The 21768-nt window shown below is 39.0% G+C and overlaps 1 protein-coding gene across 1 annotated transcript in view; it reads right to left on the bottom strand.

Annotated features, from left to right (window-relative positions):
- Positions 1-2753: 2753 nt before the first annotated feature.
- The window catches only part of LOC128500902 (voltage-dependent R-type calcium channel subunit alpha-1E-like), a 40046-nt gene continuing 21031 nt past the window's right edge, over positions 2754-21768 (bottom strand). Inside the window, exon 2 of the mRNA XM_053470274.1 lies at positions 2754-3093. Within this exon, the coding sequence (XP_053326249.1) occupies positions 2760-3093 (334 nt within the window). The 3' untranslated portion in view covers positions 2754-2759. The remainder of the gene's footprint in view (positions 3094-21768) is intronic.

The following is a 21768-nucleotide window of genomic DNA, read 5'->3' as shown; positions in this document are numbered from 1 at the left end:
GTTTCAAAAGTTTGGGACACAAAATATGGAATAACCTTTAAGACTAACAGCAATGATAAGCTGCTATTCTTCCTCAAAGATTTTAAAAACTAATGTGTTTTTGATTGCTTTAAACGTCTGCCTGGATGAAGAGACAAGGATTATAATGGATATTGTAGTCCTCTGGTCTCACAAACTCTTAATGACAACAAAAGGCAAAATAAAGTATTCTAAAAGCCACATCAGTTTTTTTTAATGGAAACAGTATGGCTCCAACAGTTACTATGTAACCTACATATATCATAATTCAAATCAAGTTAATACCTAACTTTGTTAGTCAGTGATTAGTATTCTTTGTTTTAAGGCATTGGTAGAAAATAATTCCTAGTTATTTTTGTCCTAATTTAGCCTGTTGTTTCTAACAGTACTCCAGGACAGAAAGATCCCTGGTGTTTGGAACATAATTATTTATATCCAGTAGAATTTCCTTAAATCCATGCGGAAAGAGAAGGAATTTTAAAGAAGGAGCCGCTATAAATGGCTTGGTGAAATGTACACTTCTACCTCCTACGGCAAAATATTCGCATCCTCAACGTATTCAATGCTAATGCATCCTGAACACAGTTTAGCTTATTTCCCACATATTGCTGCCAGCAAAATGACCCATCCAAAAAAAAAATGCCCTATTAGCCAGGGAACAGTGCGGCATCATATTGTATAAAAGAATAATCAACTAGAATATGCATGTAACTACATACATGTCATTATGTAATGAAACATAATACAGTGTGATAATTAAGTCAAAATATGGACTGCTGTTAGTGAGCTCACTAGCAATAGCAGAAAACAAAAGCAAAGTGTATGGCATATATATATATATATATATATATATATATATATATATATATATACATATTATATATTTAATATTACATATATATATATATATATATATATGTGTGTGTGTGTGTGTGTGTGTGTGTATGTGTGTGTGTGTGTATATATATATATATATATATATATATATATGTACATATATATATATATATATATATATATAAATATATATATACATACACACAAGCCTTGACTGGCCATCTGGCATACTGGGCACTGGCCAAAATTGCTCCATAGGCACCTGCAGTGTTTGGCCATAGGCTGGATACACTTGGCCATACGCTACGTGAGCATAAAATGTAATGTGTGACCTGCCACAGCCATCTGTCGTCTGTGTTACGGCATTAGGTGGCCACTGGCCTTAAAGTGCCAGGGCTGCCTCGTTATCCAAAGTATATACTTCCTTTCTATCTCATTGGCCAAAATTGTGAAAAAAATAACCCATTAAAACCATGAAAATTATTCCAAATAGTAACACCGTGTTTGTTTTTCATTGGTAGATGTGATCTTCATGATTACTTAGGAAAAGTGCCGTAGTTAGGTTATTTTGTGCTATACAGCTATTGGGGTGGGAATAAAACGTGTGACATTAACACAGCAAGGGTTAGCATTACTGCCAGTACAGCTATCACGAAACAGAAATCTGAATTGACCTTATTTTCTCGTTAAGCGTGTTTGCCCAGGGATTCTTTAAAAACGTGCTCCATATGGAATCTTTATCATTACGGGAGGGTCGTGAGTGTTGACCAATAGGCGGGGATACTGGAAGAGCAGTTACTGGTTTTGCCTGGGGTGCTGTATACAAAATGAGCTGCGTGGGACAGTGACAAAGAGGATTAGTCTGAGGAAGGGAAGGATAAATGTACGGTAAATGTTCCAGGGACAACCAACCTGTCTGCGCAGCAGTACAAATCACTCTCCAGTATAAAAATGGGTTAGCAAGCACATAAATGCAATCTTTTAGATTGTAAGCTTCCAAGCAAGCCACCCTTTACCTAATGCAATTGCAGCAGTCTGTCAGTTCTAGCTTTGTCATATGGACTGTAAGAAGCTCTGCAGAAATTGTTGGCACTATATAAATGAAAGATAATAATAATAATATAATTTGTCAGACAATCATATAATACTTCCCATGGTCATTCCCCAGTAGAACTTCAGCATCTCCATGCACGGTGCCGAGTTCAGAGATACTCTACGGCAGATGTACAATCCTAGGCTCTCACTAGTTGCTGTCTGTGGTGCTGAAAATGTTTTCCTGGCACACATCACACGCAGAAGCCTAACAAACCCCCTCTCCTCGCTGTATCTATCACTTCAGTGTATCGTTAGTATCTCAAAGACTTGTCAAGCATGATTTAATCTGGAAAGCGGACAATTTGTCATCACTGTACTAAAAGTGATTGTTATTTCTGTTGCGGTGGATATCTGCGAGCGCCAGGCTTTTAATAATTAATAATTGCGTTAAGAAGAAGGGGGGTAGCTATGAAGGTTTTCGCCCTGCTATAGTACAGGCATTGGAGATTTATCAGTGATGCGTGGGGCAGGAGAAGTTCTTCTAGGGAGCAGTTTAATGGCCTGTAGGGGAGCAGATACTGACGAGCAGGACAGGGAATAACTGAAAACTAAATAAGGGAGCTGTGTCTGTATGTAATCATAGGTACATAAAAAAAAAACACTAACATACAGAGTATACAACTTAATTAAAGAGCAGATCAAACAATTTTGTGAATAGAAATGAAAGACAATGTGAGCCTGAGTGGCAGTGTGTGTGTGTGGATTCACAAATGGGATTATTGCATTGTACCGATCGTCTTACCTTATTTACGACTTAAAGATATTCTCATTGACTGCAGTTATGCTATCAGGGTATTGATGGATACCCGTCATAGATGCTGCAGATACCATAGAAATGAAACAGGGTTTTTCTCCAGGGCACAGTGTAAAGGATATGGCCAATCGATTAGCTTCTTCGCATATTTCCTGATGATATTATCTTCTCCGAAGATGAAGAGAGACCTGTTTACTGTGAAGCAGTTCTGTCGGACCGGGATGGGGTTGTATAAAGCCATAGTCCTTGCTCTTTGGGCTTTGGATTGTTTGAATGCTGCTTGGGTGCCCACTGGGGCAGCTGGGGACCCTTGAAGTGTTTTGCTTCGCTCCGATCCTCCATCTCCAGATCCCAACCTGCCAGCCATCGCCTCTCCAAAACGAGCCATCCTACAAGTTTAAGGGAAAAACAGAGGCTTAATCCACATAGAGGAGCCAGACTGACAAAAGGGAGGGGGGGCTATTAAATGATAATCCAATAACCACCAGGCTTATCATACTCACTCTGTTTGGAAGATATGTATAGAGTTGTATATAGAATGTTCTCAACACTGAAGCAGATAGAAATCAAGCATTCCTAAGGCATAAGAATACACGATCACCATAACCCTGCTACAAGAAGGGATGTGGATCCAGTATAAGTAGCCAAAGCGTCTAATTAATTAACGAGTAATTTCAAGAAACAAAAAACTGCTCCCCGGTTTAACAATGTTACTGTAATTTCATTGAAGGAAAAACCCAGTCCGGTTCATCCAGATGTATCCCAAATGCCCAAGGGGTGATCAGTTCATAAAAATATGACAAAGAAGATTTAAGCCTGAAAACATTTAAGCAGACTGTGTCCAAATGTCTCGATAAGACCCTTCCATAATCCTGAGAGGTGACCACAGGCAGTGAGGAAGAGCAGCCTGGAAAGGCAAAGCTCAAAAGAGCAAAGAGATGAACTTCCTGACAATGAAATCTTGAGATTAACAACCACATGCAGGAGTCCAGGCGGAATTAGTACGCACTCATACAAGATGAAACAAATCACAAAGGGGATGTAAAAAAAAAAAACACTGGCAGCGTGGAATAGACACGATGAGACGCCAAATAGCCTTTGCAGCCTTGGGTGGGGAAATCAGACATAATTAAATCAGTTTAAAATGGGCTAGGCAGCCAGCGAAGCGCAATGCAAGCAGAGAACAAAACCACATGTAACTCACGCAATGAAGACAATGTACGGAGAAAAGGAAAAAAATACAAGAAAACCCACATGTAACTCATGCAATGAAGATAATCTACAGGGAAAAAGAAAGAAAGGCAACATACATTGTGCAGCAGGTCTTTAGTGCTTTCTCCCGTGCTGATCTGCTTGTGTACTGCAGGCAGTATTAACATGTAGATGTCCTGATGCCAAAATGCTCTCTCTCTTTCTCTCTCACACACACACACACACACACACACACACTTCCTCATGGAGACAACTCCAGAATGTGCACACACCCCACCCCCTCCTCTTTCATCTCCTCTAATTGAAGGTGCTTCTTGTAGGCTGTATAATGCTGCCTGCAGCCAGAAGCAGCTCCCCTCTAGTCTTTATTTTACACTCCTTGTCTCCAGTCGTCCACCCTTTCATATCTCCCCAGGAGAGTGAGCAAGATTCAGGCTGTGAAAGCCTGTACATATTAATAAGCATAGATCATTAGCATCTGCAAGATGTTTTGACACTCAAGCAAATGCATTAGCAAGCATGTAAACAGCACAATGGCAATGTCTCCAGATAGGATACCATACTAAAAGTTTAGAAGGTTTCATTCTGCAGGTGTGTTTAAGAAATGTAGGCAATAAAACTGTCAGAGATGGTGTGAACCACATAGCAAGTAACCACTTTTTTCGTGAGTATTCCCATTATATATGAGAGTACATCCATAATGTATGTTGTGGTGGGACCATATAGTGTTAGCATGTAGATCTAAGGCGCACATATGGAAAGAACCAAACATTACATGATTTAATTAGATTAACAACCAAATGATGTAATGAGTTGGCAAGAAACCAGATCAGCATTCCCTCATAGCATCTGCCCTTTAAATAAGACAATAATGCTTAATGCTTTACATTACAGCATGTGCTGTTGCTTGGCAACCTATAAGAAAATGTTACAAAGAGAATATGTCTGATCAGTTTGAACGTAATAATGAAGGCACTAAGGATGGATATCCAGACGGTCTGTACAGGGGTAGTACATGTACTAAGACTGGGCACGCTGGTGCAGAAAGCACATGACCTGGTGCCCCAGATCCGGCTAAACTCATCCCTCCCTTTCCGGTAGTCAGTCCCAGTTCTGTCTCTAGCAGGGGAGGGCTGGCACATTCAGGCCCGGGGGGCAGGCAAAGCCAAGTGACCCCAAAACCTTGGCTCCCCTCCTGGAAGCTAATATACGAACGAACACACACACTTACACAAGTGCTGACATTAACACAAACTCGTACACAGTTACACACTCTAACACACTGACCCTAGCACACTAAAATACATACACACTTACTGTGACACATACTCACATCAAAACATCCTTACTTACTCCAACATTTCTTCTATGACTACTCGCACACTGTGCAAGCAGCTGTGCTGTTACTGCAGGGTCACATAACATCACGTGACCCCACTGTTTGAAGAATTTTGGACGGGTGCAGGAGCAATTGCTTCCCTGTCCCCTTGGACCAGCCCACCCCTGGTCTCGAGAGGGTCAGTGAGGGGTAGCTTCATGTAGGGACAGAGTTAACCCCAGCCAGTTTTTACTGGACAGGTAGTAGATAGTATTGGGTGGGTAGTAGGTGCAACCTGGGCAAGTTGGCATGATTAAACCCTGCTGCTTTGCTCGCAGACTGAAGGAACTGATGTGGAGTCCCGGGGAAGCAGCTCTTCACCTGAAGACTTTGGGTCAAACCAAAAAGTTACTAGGGATGCATGCAAGCCGTGCTATACATAACTTAGTGACAGCTGCTGCTAGGGGGCCCCTCACTAAGTGGGGACCCTAAACAGCTGCTTAATATGCTTATATGGTAGAGCTGAAATTATACACGGCCGATATGCCCCTGGATTAAAAGATGCCAATCTTCCCTTGGTCTGTCAGAAAATCTGATCCTACATGAAACCTACCATTTAGCACAAAAAGCCACACATTAATAGTAAGTTTTTATTTTGAAAACATCAAACAGATGTATTGGAGAAAGTTTGTCGTCTTAATATTTAATGATATTAGGTAGCAAGCATTTTTGTATGTTTTTTAGGCATTACATACAACACAAAGCCAAGTTATGTTACCAATGGCAATATCAATTGTCTGGTGAACGTGCGCACACTACACTACACCAAACTCTCTTCTTCGGACTGGTTTTGTATCTTAGAAATCTGTATGCATCACTCATTGTAGAAGGTTTTCACTTTCAGGTTCCTAGGCAACGGTATACTTTGAGTTGTATTCACTATTTAAAGACATGCACAATAATTGAATGTTGCAGCTTCCAGTTATCTGTATGCATTATTAGGAAGTGCCAACTCCATTGAGCTTTATATGCAAGAGAGGCTGAGTTGGTATGTGTATGACTTGCACGATTCAAATAGCCCACAAACAAATGCAAATAACTGGGTAAGTACATACCCTTAAGCTAGCCTAATACGATATCTGGCCCTGGCAGAGCAGGGGAATCAAGGTATGGCACAATAACATTTTGTTTTAAAAAAAAAGGGTGCTTGGGTATTTTTGAATGAAAAGAACTTTATGTGAATACAAGCTATATGTATTAGAGGGTACAAGGTATTTCTGGAGGCAGAGTGGCATATAGGGGTTAAAAGGCATTTCAGAAAAGCCTTATGCCCCTCCCCCCTGATTTACCACTGCTTCTGACTCCCTGGTGTCTGGTGGGGGCAGCAGGTGGAGGCCGGCGTTCATGAAATTAAAGGGGCTGGCGTGCACGCACCAAGCCGCCCAATGGCCGTGCCTCAGCTCTTCGTCCCACCCCTGGCTCTGGGTGCTCCCCCTCCTGCCAATCAGGAGATGCTCTAAATACCGTCTGTGCCGGTGAAATACCGGCCAGGTGGCCACCCTATTGCTAACACTGACTACTTATTCAAAGCTACCTTTAGTGTCCTGTATATCAAGAACCACTGCCGTCATGTAGCACATTTTTTAGGGGAAGACTGGCAAGGAGAGACGAGGGGACCATTGCTATATAGTAATTATAACCTAATGAAGCACTGCTTTTAAACTAGGCTGGGGTCTGTGAGACAATATATCCGTTCCTTTTTTCATTTTAGTATAGAGCAAAGAAGAAAATAATTCTTTTGAAACGCAGCTTTGTTAGCATATAAGGCACTTCACTTGCACTTTGGTTTGTTCTTATATTATAAGTCATTCATAATAAGTGTTTCAAGGAACTTCTTAGACTTCTTAGAAACCCACTGTAAGCAAAATGATTTTAATGCTCGGGGACTACAGAGACTCTGACATATTCTGTGTCATAATTTACTTGCACTTTTCTTTATCGGTCGATCATAGCAATTACACAATAACTATAATTTGGAAAAGCTATAATTTCATTCCTGTGAGCGCTTATTGTCATCATAATCATTATCATCTTTCGTACAAATAATAAGTCGCGGGGTATTACAAAAGTAACGAGGCTCTGCTTTTACGCATAGTACGCCGTTTATCAAGAATTAGTGGCACGTCTTGGCCTTCATTCCCAAAAGCTTCAAACTCTGAGATCCAAAAAAGTTTTATTCTTACAAAAGTGTTGCTGGAGTTTAATTAACATAAATTCTAGGTGGATTGGATTGATCCAAGACAATATATAATCACTAATGAGGAACATTCTGTAGATCAGTATTTCAAATGCTTTGTACAATAGTAATATCTTTTTTTTAACCAAGCTGTTCCTATCCATCTTAAGAGTAAGCAAAAAGAAGTCATGGGCTTCAACTCTTTCTTTAAGTTCAGTTTTTTTATCTGTATAATTGTTTAAGGGATATTTCGTTTAAAATAAAGGAACTGTTTTATTTAAGGGATGTGGGATCTGTGACAGTAGGTACAAACCTAGCCTTGGTCCTAAATGTATCCCCCCTTCCTCATCCCAGCCTTAAAAAGGCTACCTTGGGGAAGATCGGTAAAGATGCTCACATTACCTCTTTTGAACCAATATAATATATTTTACATTTTAAAATCTATTATACCTGTATTATTTTATTACTTACAGGTCTTGATTTATCACAGAGCGGCATATAAAGCCTCAATGATCTGGGGCGTCAGTATGGTCTTCTATTAATCATTTGACGCTAGACAGAAGCAATGAACCAAGTTTATCACTAGATGTTTAACCATTAAAGCATTCCCTGACTTCACTATGGATAGTTAAGCACCGACCCCAGTATTTTTTTCCTCGCAAGGAGAGATGAGTAGGTCCTGAATAATGTGTAGTTCAATCAGCCCGTACAATGGATAAATCTTTTAAAATCTTAAATTTAGGTGCCCAAAGAAGATGTCCATTGGCTCCCCTCCAACAACCGCCATAGTGAAAGAGATGTCTGTGTACAGCCAGCATAGCCGTGTCCTAATGCTTCCTATTTTGTGTACTGTGCACCAGGATGGAGAAGGTAGTGGGGGTGCTCCGTGCCAGCGGCTGCACAGACCTCCACCTCCACTCAAGGGAGAGTTGGCGGCATTCAACCCCGGGAACAAGTCCAGATAAGTGACCTAGTCATAAAGTACCCTGAGACACACCTGTCAGACAAGCTCAATGACTGCTTTCCAGTTCTGTCCGAAACAAATTTACAGCAAAGGATTTAATAGAATTGCAATAAAGGGAGCACAGAAAAGATCAGGTTAGGCTTTAAATGTTGCCTTATGTCCTTGTTACCCTAGGCGGATACATGTGGAATCTGAAGTACGACACAAAAAAGCTTCAGGTAGTGGCCCAAATGTTTAAACTAGAGCAGCTTTGGAGGCAATAGTCTTCCCACCCCCATGAACCCTTGTCAGCCCTATCCTGTCTCATGATTTCATTTTTCAGGCACCCACCAACTACTGCTTTTTTGTCTAGGGAACCTGCACAAACAAAGGTAACCCTGCCAGGAAATCTTCTACACATTATGCTAGGGTTTTTATTAGGTTAATTTTGGAAAGTTTTGAAGTTATTATGGATATAAGTAATCAGCATATATATCACACCTTATTAAACCAATTACTATGGGATTCCATATATATATATATAATTATATAATGTCTATAAAAAAGACCATACTAAATCCATCCCGAGGCCATGGTGAACACAACAGCTTAATCAAAAGTGATGGCACTCTTAAATCACTTCCCAGGGCCGTAGTAATCACGCTGACGTATGGAGCTAAATTTACACCATCCTTCACAGAGATAATGTGCGTATTCAAATTGCTATGACTGGGTGACATGAAAGCACTGTCCACAGCCATTATTCTCTATGTAAAGCAAATAAAGACTTTGAGCTAATATTTAAAATATATATATATATATATATATATATATATATATATATATACATCTATCTATCTATATATATAATGCATGGTACGTGAAAACTTTAAAATTCATTTTAATTTCTTCATACCAAGATGTTTCGATCTGCAGTCTCTGCGCACTCAGATATCGCCATCTGCTGGTTGATGAGGTACTCGGGTGATCACGTCATTCAATTTTCCTTTTCCAGGGTAATATTTGAGTTTTCCTTATGAAAATTCAATAGACAAACCCAGCAAAAAAAATGTTCATGCTTTAATTGTAATCTTTAGTGAAATGGAGCGTGTTGTGTTTTTTTGACATTTCCTGGATTTCTTAACATAATCTAATGACACCCTATTCTTTTTCAAATACTCTCATCACGGTGGGGTTTTTCTTTAGAGGAACCTCAATCGGTTTGTAGCAAGTAATCCTGGCATGTATTCATAAGCCGGTTGTAAACTACAGCTAGCCTCTTCTTGTTCTTCTGTCTTCATATGCTTCCCCCGGCAGAAATTCCAACAGAAACTCTCCAAAATATTGTGGAAAACTTTCCCAGGAGAGTGGAAGTTTTTATAGCGGCAAAGGGGGAACAACTTTATATTAATGTCTAATTAGAATGCAATGTCAAAAAAGTCCCTGTTGGTGTAATGGCCAATTGGTTGATGGCAGACGGGCCCCCTGCTGGTGACCAATAGAGTCGCTCGTACAGACTGTTAAAATCCTGGTGCCGAAACTCAGCCTGGGGAGACCACTTGGCCGTTCCAAGAGTTAAAGGTCTCGGAAGGACCTTTAATATCTGACGGTGAACCTACTAATTTCCGCTCCCGTTAACCCCTGCGATGCTGCGTAGATAAGGTAGGCTAGACGGGGAAGGGACCAGGGAAATTAGTAAACAAAGACAAACACGTCATGTTCATTTCTTTGGTATTCGGGCTGAACAACGAAAACGCACCCTTCGTGTTCGTTTTCATGTTGGCCCGAATACGAATGCACAAGTTAATGGGCAGGTGTGTGTAGAGGCAGCATGTAGGGCAGTGTATGGGTGTGTTTATGGACAGGTGTGTGCACAGGCAATGTGTAAGGGCAGTGTAAATAAAACAACGTCTGTACAAAAATAGCTGGGGGCACAATTTTCCATTCTTGCCTTGGGCGCAAAAGTTGCTAGCTATGGCTCTGATTCTAACTAAAGTCAGTCACTGGTAATGTAGAAATCTTCTGCATACTTTCAGGATTCCTGAATTTAATGCCAGTATTTTTTTTTAGGAGCAAATGTATTTTTACATGAAGGTGTACGTATTATTTCTGTTTCCATATCTGCACCATGTAAAGAGTATTGCAAGAAAAACAGAAATTGGTAACTCAACCATGAACAGAACGGTGAGGGGACATATGAAAGGAAGTTTCATAAGAGAAATGTGATTAGGCCCATACTGTGTATATGTTAAACAGGGCTATATATATATACATGTTTATATTCTACATTTGTTATGTCATTATGGTCTCCATAGTTACTAGTGCTTTTGGAATGTCACCAAGTGATGGATTGGAAATTATAATTTACATCTGCAGTACCTTATTCCAAGTGCATTATTGCCACAGGATGTTTAAAGTGAAATGGATCAGAAACAACGCAAGAGCATACAGTGTGTGCGTGTACAGAGGATGAAATATACCGTTTGGAGCAAATGTTCCATTAGGTAGTTAAAGCCTCCTTTTGTCTACATGCTCTCTATGTAAATATGACTCTGGTGTTATCGCTATAGGAACCAACAGGAGCTGGTAGGGGTACTTTCCTATACTGACAGCAAGTGAATGCAAGATAAATGGTTGGCACTTGACCATTTTTAAAAGAGTAAGCTTGTTGATTTCAATGGGGTCGATTTCCTCACATGCACATGGGGGTCTTAACAAACCCCCACCAGCAGTGTTCACCAAGCCAGCTTGGGAGAAGACTTGTGTGCACTATTTGGGTATATGATGGCATAATTTAAACAATGTGCCCCATGGCTGCAATACAGAACCTTTGGGCACTGTTACTAATATGCTGTATTGAGACCAGTTTTTACCTTTTGAATTTGTCAACTTTAACGCAACACAGGGGTTCTGGACTAGATCATAATTTCATTACCGGGAAATTACTCCAAAGGCTCCAGAATGTAAGTCAGAATTCCCGGTCCATGGGGATAGTACCCTATACTATGCTGTCTGTCTATTTTTATCCACCTCCACTCAAATATAACCCATCCAAGATTCCAGCACTTTAAGAATATTTAATCATCGCGGATGAGTGGCCACCATTCTTTCCACGTTCATTAATGACACACGCTGTCAATGATTAGAAAACGGCATTCTGCACAAAAGCCACATATGTGACTTACTTCATATGAAAAAAAAAATACAAAAGCCAATTTTTGTAGGTTTTTTCCTTCAAAAACATCCAAACCTATAAATTCTACTTTGAAACACAGAATTATATTTTTGGAACCAACCCTGCCATTTACCTCAGGGTTTTCATATAACTGGCAGCATATAGGCCATTATTAAAACATGAATACTTCTCCCACATGCACAACGTTTCACAATAGGGAGAACGCTGACAAATGAAACATTAGCAAGGATCAGAGCAATTTCTGCAACCTAAATTGCTCCAGACACACATTAAGCTTACAAATTACAATGGATGCCTTTTCAAAGGACTTTTAGGCTTAGTTAACTCACAAAGATAAATCGCTGTGTAGCAGTCACCAGGGTGAATCCTGTACACGGATTGCTTCTTTATTAACATACCTGGGTTGTCTGACTTGGATACCTGGTAAATGTACAATTGTGTTTTTTAAAAAAAATATTAACCTACTATGCACAAAATAACAGCTTGCGTCATTGTGTGGGCTGTGACAGCTTCTTTGTTCTGCTTCATTCTTTTTATTGATAGATAACTACATGCCTGTATACATTACTTAAAAAAATGAGAATGCTCTAATTATAAAAGGAAATGTATTGCCCCCAATTCTATACAATAATACAGGGAAAAATCCTTTTCCTTCAATTATTTTAATCCTTTTCCATAAAAAAAAGCTTTGTGCTTTTACAAAATCACGCATCTATTTGTAAAATAAGTCTTCAGCCATTATACACTTTGCTAAATGAAGGGGGCAGATGTGTTACGCACTTAACCGCAGCCTTCTCCTTCCAGAAAGAACAAACCTGTGATCTTTCCTTACAGCCAAAAGATTTGTATCTGTAAATACCTCGTTTCTGAGAGAGAGAAAAAACATTCCTAAAAGAATGCAATTTTGATGATAGTTAATGTAATAAAATATCAAGTATTGTATATTTGAGTGAATTGTATTACTTTTGGAAAAGCTTTTTTTTTTTTAATATAGTAAATGTAGACATGCATATGGCTATCCTAAATATAATACATATGTAAAATACATACAGGTTATGCATATAATTCATGTAGTATATATACATTACCTGTAAGTGTGTGTATATATATATATATATATATATATATATATATATATATATATATATATATATATATTGTGTAGGTCCTCCTTTTGCCACCAGAACACTCCTGACCCGTCAACGTTAGCAGCAGATCCTTTAAGTCCTGTAAGTTGCGAGGTGAGGCCTCGATGGATCAAACTTTTTTGTCTAGCACATCCCACAGATACTCGATTGAGTTGAGAACTAGGGAATTTGGAGGCCAAGTCAATACCTTGAACTTGTTCCTCAAACCATTCCTGAACTATTTTTGCTTTATGGCAGGGCACGTTATCCTGTAGTTATATATAGTTAATATATCCCACACACTGGAACAGTGGAAACATGTTCTTTAGAGTGATAAATAACACTTTACTATATGCATGTCAGATGGGGATGTTTGAAGAGCATGACTCTGCCACACTGCTCAAAGCACAGTCTATAAAGGCATGGTTGGATGAGTTTGGTGTGGTAGAACTTGACCGGCCTCACATAGCCTAGACCAACCCCATCGCACTTCTTTTGGGATGGAGATTGTGAGCCAGGCCTTCTCATTCGAAATCAGTGTCTGACCTCAAAAATGCTCTTTTGGGGAAACAATCTGAAATCTTGGGGAAAGCTTTCCCAGAAGAGTAGAGGCTTCCATATTAATGCGCATGGTTTTGGAATAAGATGTCTAAAAGCTCATATTAGGTTAATGGTAGGTGTCCACATGCTTTTGGTCATATAAAGATGTTCCATAACTTTTAAATACATTAGCTTTTTATATGCATCAGCTTCTTATATTTAAAAGGTGCAATGTCTACATGTTACCAATTGATCAACTCACTTTACTATAACTGCCAAAGATCGATTTGAAGCCTTCATATTGTGACCCTATTAGTTCTTGCAATTGGACAGTCAATATTGTTGTAATTAACCTCCCACCCTTAAAAAATGTATTTCCCCAGCTGATAAAATTCACCACATTTTCACTGATGTGAAAAATAATAACAAAACATGAAGTTCTATTACATTACATTACAGAATGATATTTCATATATGTGCAGAATGTGTATCATTTAATAACACAATTTTCTGCTGGCATACATTTCTACGTATAAAAAAGGAAAAAACTATTAAAGTGTAAAAACCTATCAATATTTTTGAAGAAACTTTTCTTCTCTTCGAGAAAGAATAATGCTTACTGAATTTCAATAAACTGGCACTAAATCATATGATGATGGAATGGTGCAAATAGTCATATATCATAGTTACAATTTTTAAATATACTTTCCGCTCGCATGGGTGATTTTCCCAAACATTTCCCAAATTTTGGGCATAACTCAGATTGTAGAGTTCGAGTTTTTCTAATCTCCATCACACTATGGTCTAAATCAAGCAGTCTTTAATGAGCTTTGTTTTTCTGGCCTGCTCATTGAATGTAAAAAAGTGGAAAAGTTACATACTCGGTATTGGATTCATATTGATAATTCAAAATAACATATCAACATTGTTCAACTGAACTAGACAGGATCTACAGGGGCAGAGCGGCATTTCTAGGGGGCATAAGGCATATCTGGGGGGCAACGTGGCATATCAGGGGGGCAGAGAGGTGCATTGTGAATTAAGGGGGGGGGCTTGGTTATTGGTTTTCCAAATTTTCTTTAAAAATAATTGTCTCTTTAAAATTGCCCTTAACTTTAAGGGTGCAGCCTATCATCGAGCCAATACGGTGTTTGTAGTTACAGTCTGTTCTATTCTATGTTCGTTACAATAGTTAAAAGAGAGACGCATTAAGCCTTCTTAATTACATGAGAAACATTCCGTGCTGAGATAATCTATTTATATAAAAAATGCTTCAATTCATTAGTATGTAAATGAAAAAGTTGCCTGTGTACCGTCAACTGCAAATAATAAAAAATATCAGTTCTGTTATGGTAAATATTTGCCCAGAAGTCACCAGTCTGGGAAATGTAGATGAGTTTATTTCTTCTGAAACTAAAAATATCTTCTGGTAACGCGTGGCATGTATAATACATTTTTAATCTAAGAACCCAGAGGCCGTTGTGGTTAATCTTTAAGGTCTAGTTTATGTATGACCAACATATATTGCTCTTGTTATTGGAATATGTCATAAAACTGCCGTAGCTAGAGGGAGATTTAGCTATACTTTAAATGTAAGGGATTTTGTGACTAACATTCCAAAATGGAATGTTTTTTAAAGATATACAGCCATTGGCCAAAAGCTGAAGGGTATCTAAACTCTTAAGCGTAACACTACACATTTTTACACGTCGGCATAGTGAGCGAAGAATTCAGACCACTGCTACCTACATCTCCCACGATTCTCTCAGTTTTGAGACCCTGCTGTATCTAATTAGTTTCTGTAAACAGTAAGCTGGACTACTCAAGGCCTAAGCCTATACAGTATATGAACCTTCAACATCAACAGTTCCTGAACACATTCTAGAGGTATACGATGACCACTGAGATTTTGGCTGCTATGACATTATAGTGGTCCGGGATGTGAGTGGGACAGATAAAACATCATTTATGATATCATACCTAGGAATACCTACAAAACAAGATCATAGTGCTGGACCTGTCTCTTGTTGTGACAGCACATGCTCGACTTTGTGAGTAAATAATAAGAATGTAAATGTTAGTATATACAGGACTGGAATGAAAATTATTGACCTTGCCTTCAGAATAACATTATTTCCAATAGCATATGTGGTATGGTTTGCTAGGCCATTCCCATTATCACCATTGTAGGGGTGGGTTAAAAATAATAATAATTTATGCCAGTCATCCCATCCTGCGAAAAGTGAGTTCAGGGAGGTGGCTTCACCTCCAGCCCGAGGTTCCTGTGCCCTGGCCCTCCTCTGTGGAAGACTGGCTCTGGAGAAACCAAGAGAGCATATCTGTCTGATATGCTCTTTGCAATATAAATGCACACACAGCACATTACTTTTTTTATCTTTTTTGGTATTTTTTTTCCATCAGGATAGCCAGTTCCTATTAGGGACCACTTGGCAGTTCTAACACACAGTAGACATTGGTGTACATGAGGCATCAGACAGCAAGCGAGAGCATAAGTCTCTGCAATGTACATTGGTCTACAATTAGGAAGCCAGTTAATATTATATATTATTTTTCTTTATTGGCCTACATAACTTCAAATTATTAAGCAATGTACAGTGCAAGCATGACATAACAAGTAGTACATGTCAAATATTAAAGCCCCTTGTTCACTGACTTTTGAGATCTGTTAATTGTAACAGATTATAAATGGCCAACTTTCTTGCTGGTCACAGCCTCAAAGGTTTTAATTTAAACAGATTTCTGACATGATTAAATAAGATTAAGTCAAATTAAAACAAACATGTTTAATTAGCCTGTCCAGCAGCAGATCAGGTGCTATAGGGGGCGGACGCTGGCTGAATACACCCAGCTCCACGCTATGTCAACATAAAAACGTAGCATGTGGCGGCATGGCATTCTGGACAGACTGGAAGAACCATAATCACCATCTCATACCCCTCAACCAATACAATTGACGAGGGAGGACTCTAGATTTCCGGGCTTTACATATGAGCCGCCCCACTATCGCCCTTTTATGGCCAATGGTAATCATGGAATGGTTGGGGATTTCAAATGATTTTCACAGACTGGCCTACAAAGCTATAGAAACCATGGAGATCTGTGCATTAGCAGCACCGACCATGACCTATTGAAGTGAAGACTCAAGTGGAGACCTATGGAGCACTTTAATGTGTTGCGAGGTGGTCCAAACAGGTACGTTTAAAAAAAAATTAAACACTGCCCCAACCAAGGTGTCTCACTCATAAATGACTCATTAAAAAAGCTAAGAACCATACTCGGTAACGTTTACGTAAGAACATCCTGATACTGTACATAACTCAAGAGTTAATCTGTATTTGAGTCATCCGTATTAACCATTAGATTGCAAGAGTGACAAATGCATTGTTTCATAATTAGTTGTACTCTCACTGACATTTAAAGAGTTCATTGAAAGGCAGGACTGCAATACTTTTTACGCCTCTGTGGGCAATACATAAGGGCAACTGGCCACACACTTAACATGAAAGAGACTTTGATAGTAGCGATTATACAATATTTATTAGATTCAGCTACAACAGCTCTTATGGAGGGAACTGTAGGCATAGAAGTAGCAGCAAACACAGCTCCCACACACAAGAGGAGATTAAACAGCATACACACAACACAAACCACCTGTTCCAAGCAGAAGGCAAGGGAGTTGTGAACCTCTGTGCCCACGCACCTTTAGGAAGTTTACAACATACTTACCCCCCTACTCGGTTTATGGGCTTGAATAAGCCCCACCAAACGTAAGGGTCCATTTTGCCTGTTAGATATATACACACAACTATTTTGATGAATTACACTATGATGTTTTTTTCTTTTCTCTTTGTTTTATGATTGAATTTTACATACTGCTCAGATTTCCTTGAAGCTACATTGAATTGGTATCATTTGCATTATTTATACTCACTTGGTGTGAGGGGCGCGGTCACCTATATATGTTTTTGTAGTTTTTCTTTAACAAAGTGGGGATTTGTTCTGAGGTGTACCAGCAGCACATTCACATTTATCTATTTATTACATTTTTTGCTTGTATATTTGTATCTTATATTATTTATATAATTTTATTGCGCACTACTCACTTTTTATTCTAGTTTACAACATACGCACGCATGCCAAATGTAGCCTTCTGTATCTGATGGAAGTCTGAACATCTAAAATATACATTGTTGTCTATAGCAAGGTAGTCACTGTGCTGTCCATAACAGAACCATCCACCTATCCTAGCCATCAAGCCATCTCAAAGTGCCAGGCTGAAATGTGCTGCAAGGTGGTCACGTGGAAGCTCTGATTGAGGTTTGAACTGCAAAAGCATGCTGGGTCATTCAGGGGAGACTATCTCCAATAATCCCAGTGGGAGTGCTTGGTAGGACAGTGCTGGAAAATCTGAGCTTTTTCACAAAAATTCCGGAGGTATGATAACAATGAGATCATGAATGAATCAGAAAAGATGTAATACATTACTCAGGTGTGAGGTCAAAAGCTTTGGGTAAGTCATTATAACTCCTTGTGAGCAAGACAGGAATATTATTGGGTCTACATTGCCTCTGGGGCAGCCATTTATCTCTAGGCGGGGATAGGCAATTAGCTTTGTCAATTTCTTACCCCAATTCTGCCTACTTTCTGACTGCTTACGCACCTACAGGAGGCATGCCCTACCAGCGTATGTCGCTTAACTTGCCTCTCCAACCTCATACACATCCTTCTGTCTCAAGTAAGAAGCAGAAGGAGATAATCCCTAGGGTCTACCCCTGGGTATGTTACAGGAATGTTGATGGACCATTTTCTTTTTGAGACAGATTTACAGGGTATGTCCGAGGACTATGATATCATACAAACCTCATTGCATCAAGCACCAATCGGGGACAGAGGCCCACAGAAGGAGCTTCACCATAATTTGTAGGTATTCTGTGTTCTAGAACCTTTACCTTCTGCTTAGCTAAAACAATTATGTTCTTCTGTCTTCATTAGCAGTCATTTTATTTCAAGCTCCTTTAACAAAATATTCTTAAACTATATTAACTGATGGTTATAACAATAATACATGATCTTGGGTCAAATAAAACATTAAAGAGTTACTTTTATGCGTGTGAAATTTAAATAGCAATAAATTAGATTGTAAGTTGTTTATACCAAGCAGAACTGCGGTATGTGGTTGCACACAAAGCAATATCCTCAGGAACAGTTTGTAGAGCTCTAGTTTAGTGGTTGTCGAGTATCTCTGCCAGCCAAACCTCCTCTGTCTCCTAATTTTCAAAGGGGTAACTGAACTGTTTAGGTTGAAGGAAACAAGAAATAGAGGAAAGTAATTAAGTGTATTGGCAGGAACCAGCAAGTCATGAATTTAAGTTGGGAACACGCGGACTTGATGGATCTACTCAGATAGATGTATTGTTAATCTGAGGCTTTCATTGTATATGTTATGTTTGATGGATCGCCAACAGGATGTGAAGGGTAGGCAGGGATGATATTTAGGAAACAAAGGTACCATGTTAATTACTCTTTGCTGTCACTAAGAGTTTAGTTCTCTGTTTTCCACTTGCTATACGGTGTGGCATCCCATGTTTAAAGAAACACTCCAGCCATCATATGCACATTAATGCGTGTGATAGCTGTGTAGCCCATTTAAATTTTCAGGTGATCCTTGTTGCAAATGCATGAAAGGATTGTGCGGAATCCTCTTACATGCATTTGCCTCTTCCCCCTTTCCTAACTATTTGGCTTGGAGGAGATTTATTAAAATGGTTTCTTTGATTTCAAAGGGAGCGATTCCCTGCTGCTGATTGACTGCTTTTATAGGAACTGCATATAAAAAAAGGAACATGGAGAAGTAATTGCCCTAAAGCTGCAGCTTTTCCTAAAGGTAAGTGATTTTTTACGTGATGAAGAATGCGTATTAAAGCACTTACAAAGTAGTTTAATATGCATTCTTCGTTGATGAGGCTCCATGTTGTTGAGCGGACCTTTAATCAGCCATATATTCATAGGATGCCTAGAGAAATATATTGCACATAATCCACTACCCCTCCAAGATAGGTTCTTAAAACCAACATGTGTCATCAGCCTGCCTGGAAATCAACATTGATATTTGGTGAAAAGAAGCTAAATCTGTTAATGCTTGGTGACATTACAAACAAAATTAAGTTCAACTTCTAAAGCAACATAAGTTTATATGTGAATTTACAGTTTCATGTACAAGGTTAACTGTAATTTGCACAATGTTTAGGTTAGTCTTCTTGCTATGTTAATGTACTATCGCCCAGCCAAGTGGATGTACTTAACCCAACAAAACCAGCTGGTTTCCAGTCTTTCATGGTCTTGGATGCTGCAGCAGAACAGGTAACCCTATCCCAGTCATAAAGGGGATTGGCCACAAAGAAACCTAGATGTATGGCATGTATGGGTGTAAATATGATGGAAACATAATTTAGTAGCCTGCATAAGAAAAAATGTATCTGATTTACAAGAAGATGGAAGAAAGGTGTGTGACTAATAAGCTTACACATGTATTAAGATCACGAATATTATTAACAAACCACTCAATATAACTCAACATTAGTTATAGTGCTTACTGTTCAAGTAAAATAATCTACATCTTGGTAATCAGATATTTATATAACAAGATGTAAATTAAAGTTGGATTTTTAAAAGGTGACGCTACCTCCACGTGGTGATATGTTTTTAACCTGTAAGGTTTCTGGATACGTTTTCCCATGAGATAAATATTTTGATGGTTTTAAGCATGCATGAGCTACATTAAAATGTTGGTGAAACATTTGTTTCTCACATTCTAAATATGGAATCCAACTGTGAAAATAGATAGCAAACATAGGGAAGAACGGAAAATAGGATGTTTATGAGGCAGGAAATCCCTATGCAAGTCTCTAACTCTATGAAAGCATTACTAGAAAATTGCCCCCCGTATCTAGTAAAAAAGGTTTGTATATCTGCAGCTACAGATGTGTGTGTCTTTGTAGCAGTTGTGTATTTTTGTGGAGCTGTTCTATGATCTGTAGGTCTGATCACTAAAAAAAGAGAATTTATGGGCGCCATGGGAAGGATACCATCTTAGTGCCCATATCCATGTATGTTGAGAGTATAATAAGCAGATAATTCTAGTAGTGTTTGCCCAAATTGGTGGGGGTTTAATTTAGGTTTAGGCTTCTTGATAATGCAGTCTATTTAATTAAAGCATAATTTTATTTTTAAGCAAAACAGGAAGTTATTTCGTGATATTAGTTCTAGCATTCTGATAGTAATGTCATTCCAGATATTAAATAATCACACACCGTTTTTTGTAAATGTTGTCTTCAACATGAACTTTTCTACTAATGAAATAGACCCCATTATGTGAAGCCCCCATGCTTATGGCCATGCACCTAATTTAGCCCCAATGCAATCCACTAGTGACCACAGAATAGTCTTGCGTGTATGTTGCAAGATGATATTTGATCATGGTATGTTTTTTCCTCAAGTTTCCCATAAAATAGTCACACAAATCTATTCCTGCATCACAGCAATGGGGAGGGTAAAATGCATGAAAGATTATTATTTACATATCTGCATAATGAGGCATATATATAGTGTTGTTCATTTATTGAAATCCCTAGAGGTGCTCAGATAGGATGTGATAATGAACCTTGAAAAGCCACAGATGTGTAAGTCACAAAGCATAATTCAATTCTCATCATGGGAGTTTATAACAAATATGATCCTATTGTACTGTTCAGATAGAATCATTTGTAGGCAGTGACCTTGTGAGGTCCAAGGGTAAAGGTAGGGCTTTAGCTTCGAGCCAAGGAATCGCCCAAGCAAAAAGGAAAAGTGATTGGTGAACCTTCCAGTGCGGGGCAGATGAAAAAATGCTGACTAACTAATGGGGCTACTACTAAAGTCATCGGATTCTAGCACATGTCCATACAAACGTTGAATAGCCCTACTACAGTTTCCTTCTAGTACATTATGTCTAGCTCTCATCCAACTACTGCTGAGCCAGGCTGAGTCTGGCACCTGTACCCACCATAAATATGCATTCAAAAGTAACAACAATGCACTTGGAACATCCATGTCCAACACTGTGCCATCCACCAGCATGGGTTAATGTACAGCATGGGTTAATGTACAGCATGGGTTAATGTGCAGCATGGGTTAATGCACACATTGGAAATACCCAATGGTCTCCTGGCCATCAGCACCCCACACTCACTGGATCCACTGCTTCAGCGTACCCATATCCAGCCATCAGCCGCACCTACATCATCTGGCGTTGTGATTGCCTGGTCTAGAGGATAAATTGGCCAATAGCCTAAAAGGGGCATGTTGTTATTAATGAAAGACAGTGGATAATAAATATATACATTCTTGATAAACATTTGGAAGAACACACTGAGGAGAAGATGCTCTAAGATAAATAGAAGGCCCCACATCTCTTATCTGCAATACAGGTCATG

Source organism: Spea bombifrons, chromosome 6, assembly GCF_027358695.1.
Source record: "Spea bombifrons isolate aSpeBom1 chromosome 6, aSpeBom1.2.pri, whole genome shotgun sequence".
Classification (NCBI taxonomy): domain Eukaryota; kingdom Metazoa; phylum Chordata; class Amphibia; order Anura; family Pelobatidae; genus Spea; species Spea bombifrons.
The sequence above is the reverse complement of the archived record's forward strand: the minus strand, read 5'-3'. Positions and strand labels throughout refer to the sequence as shown.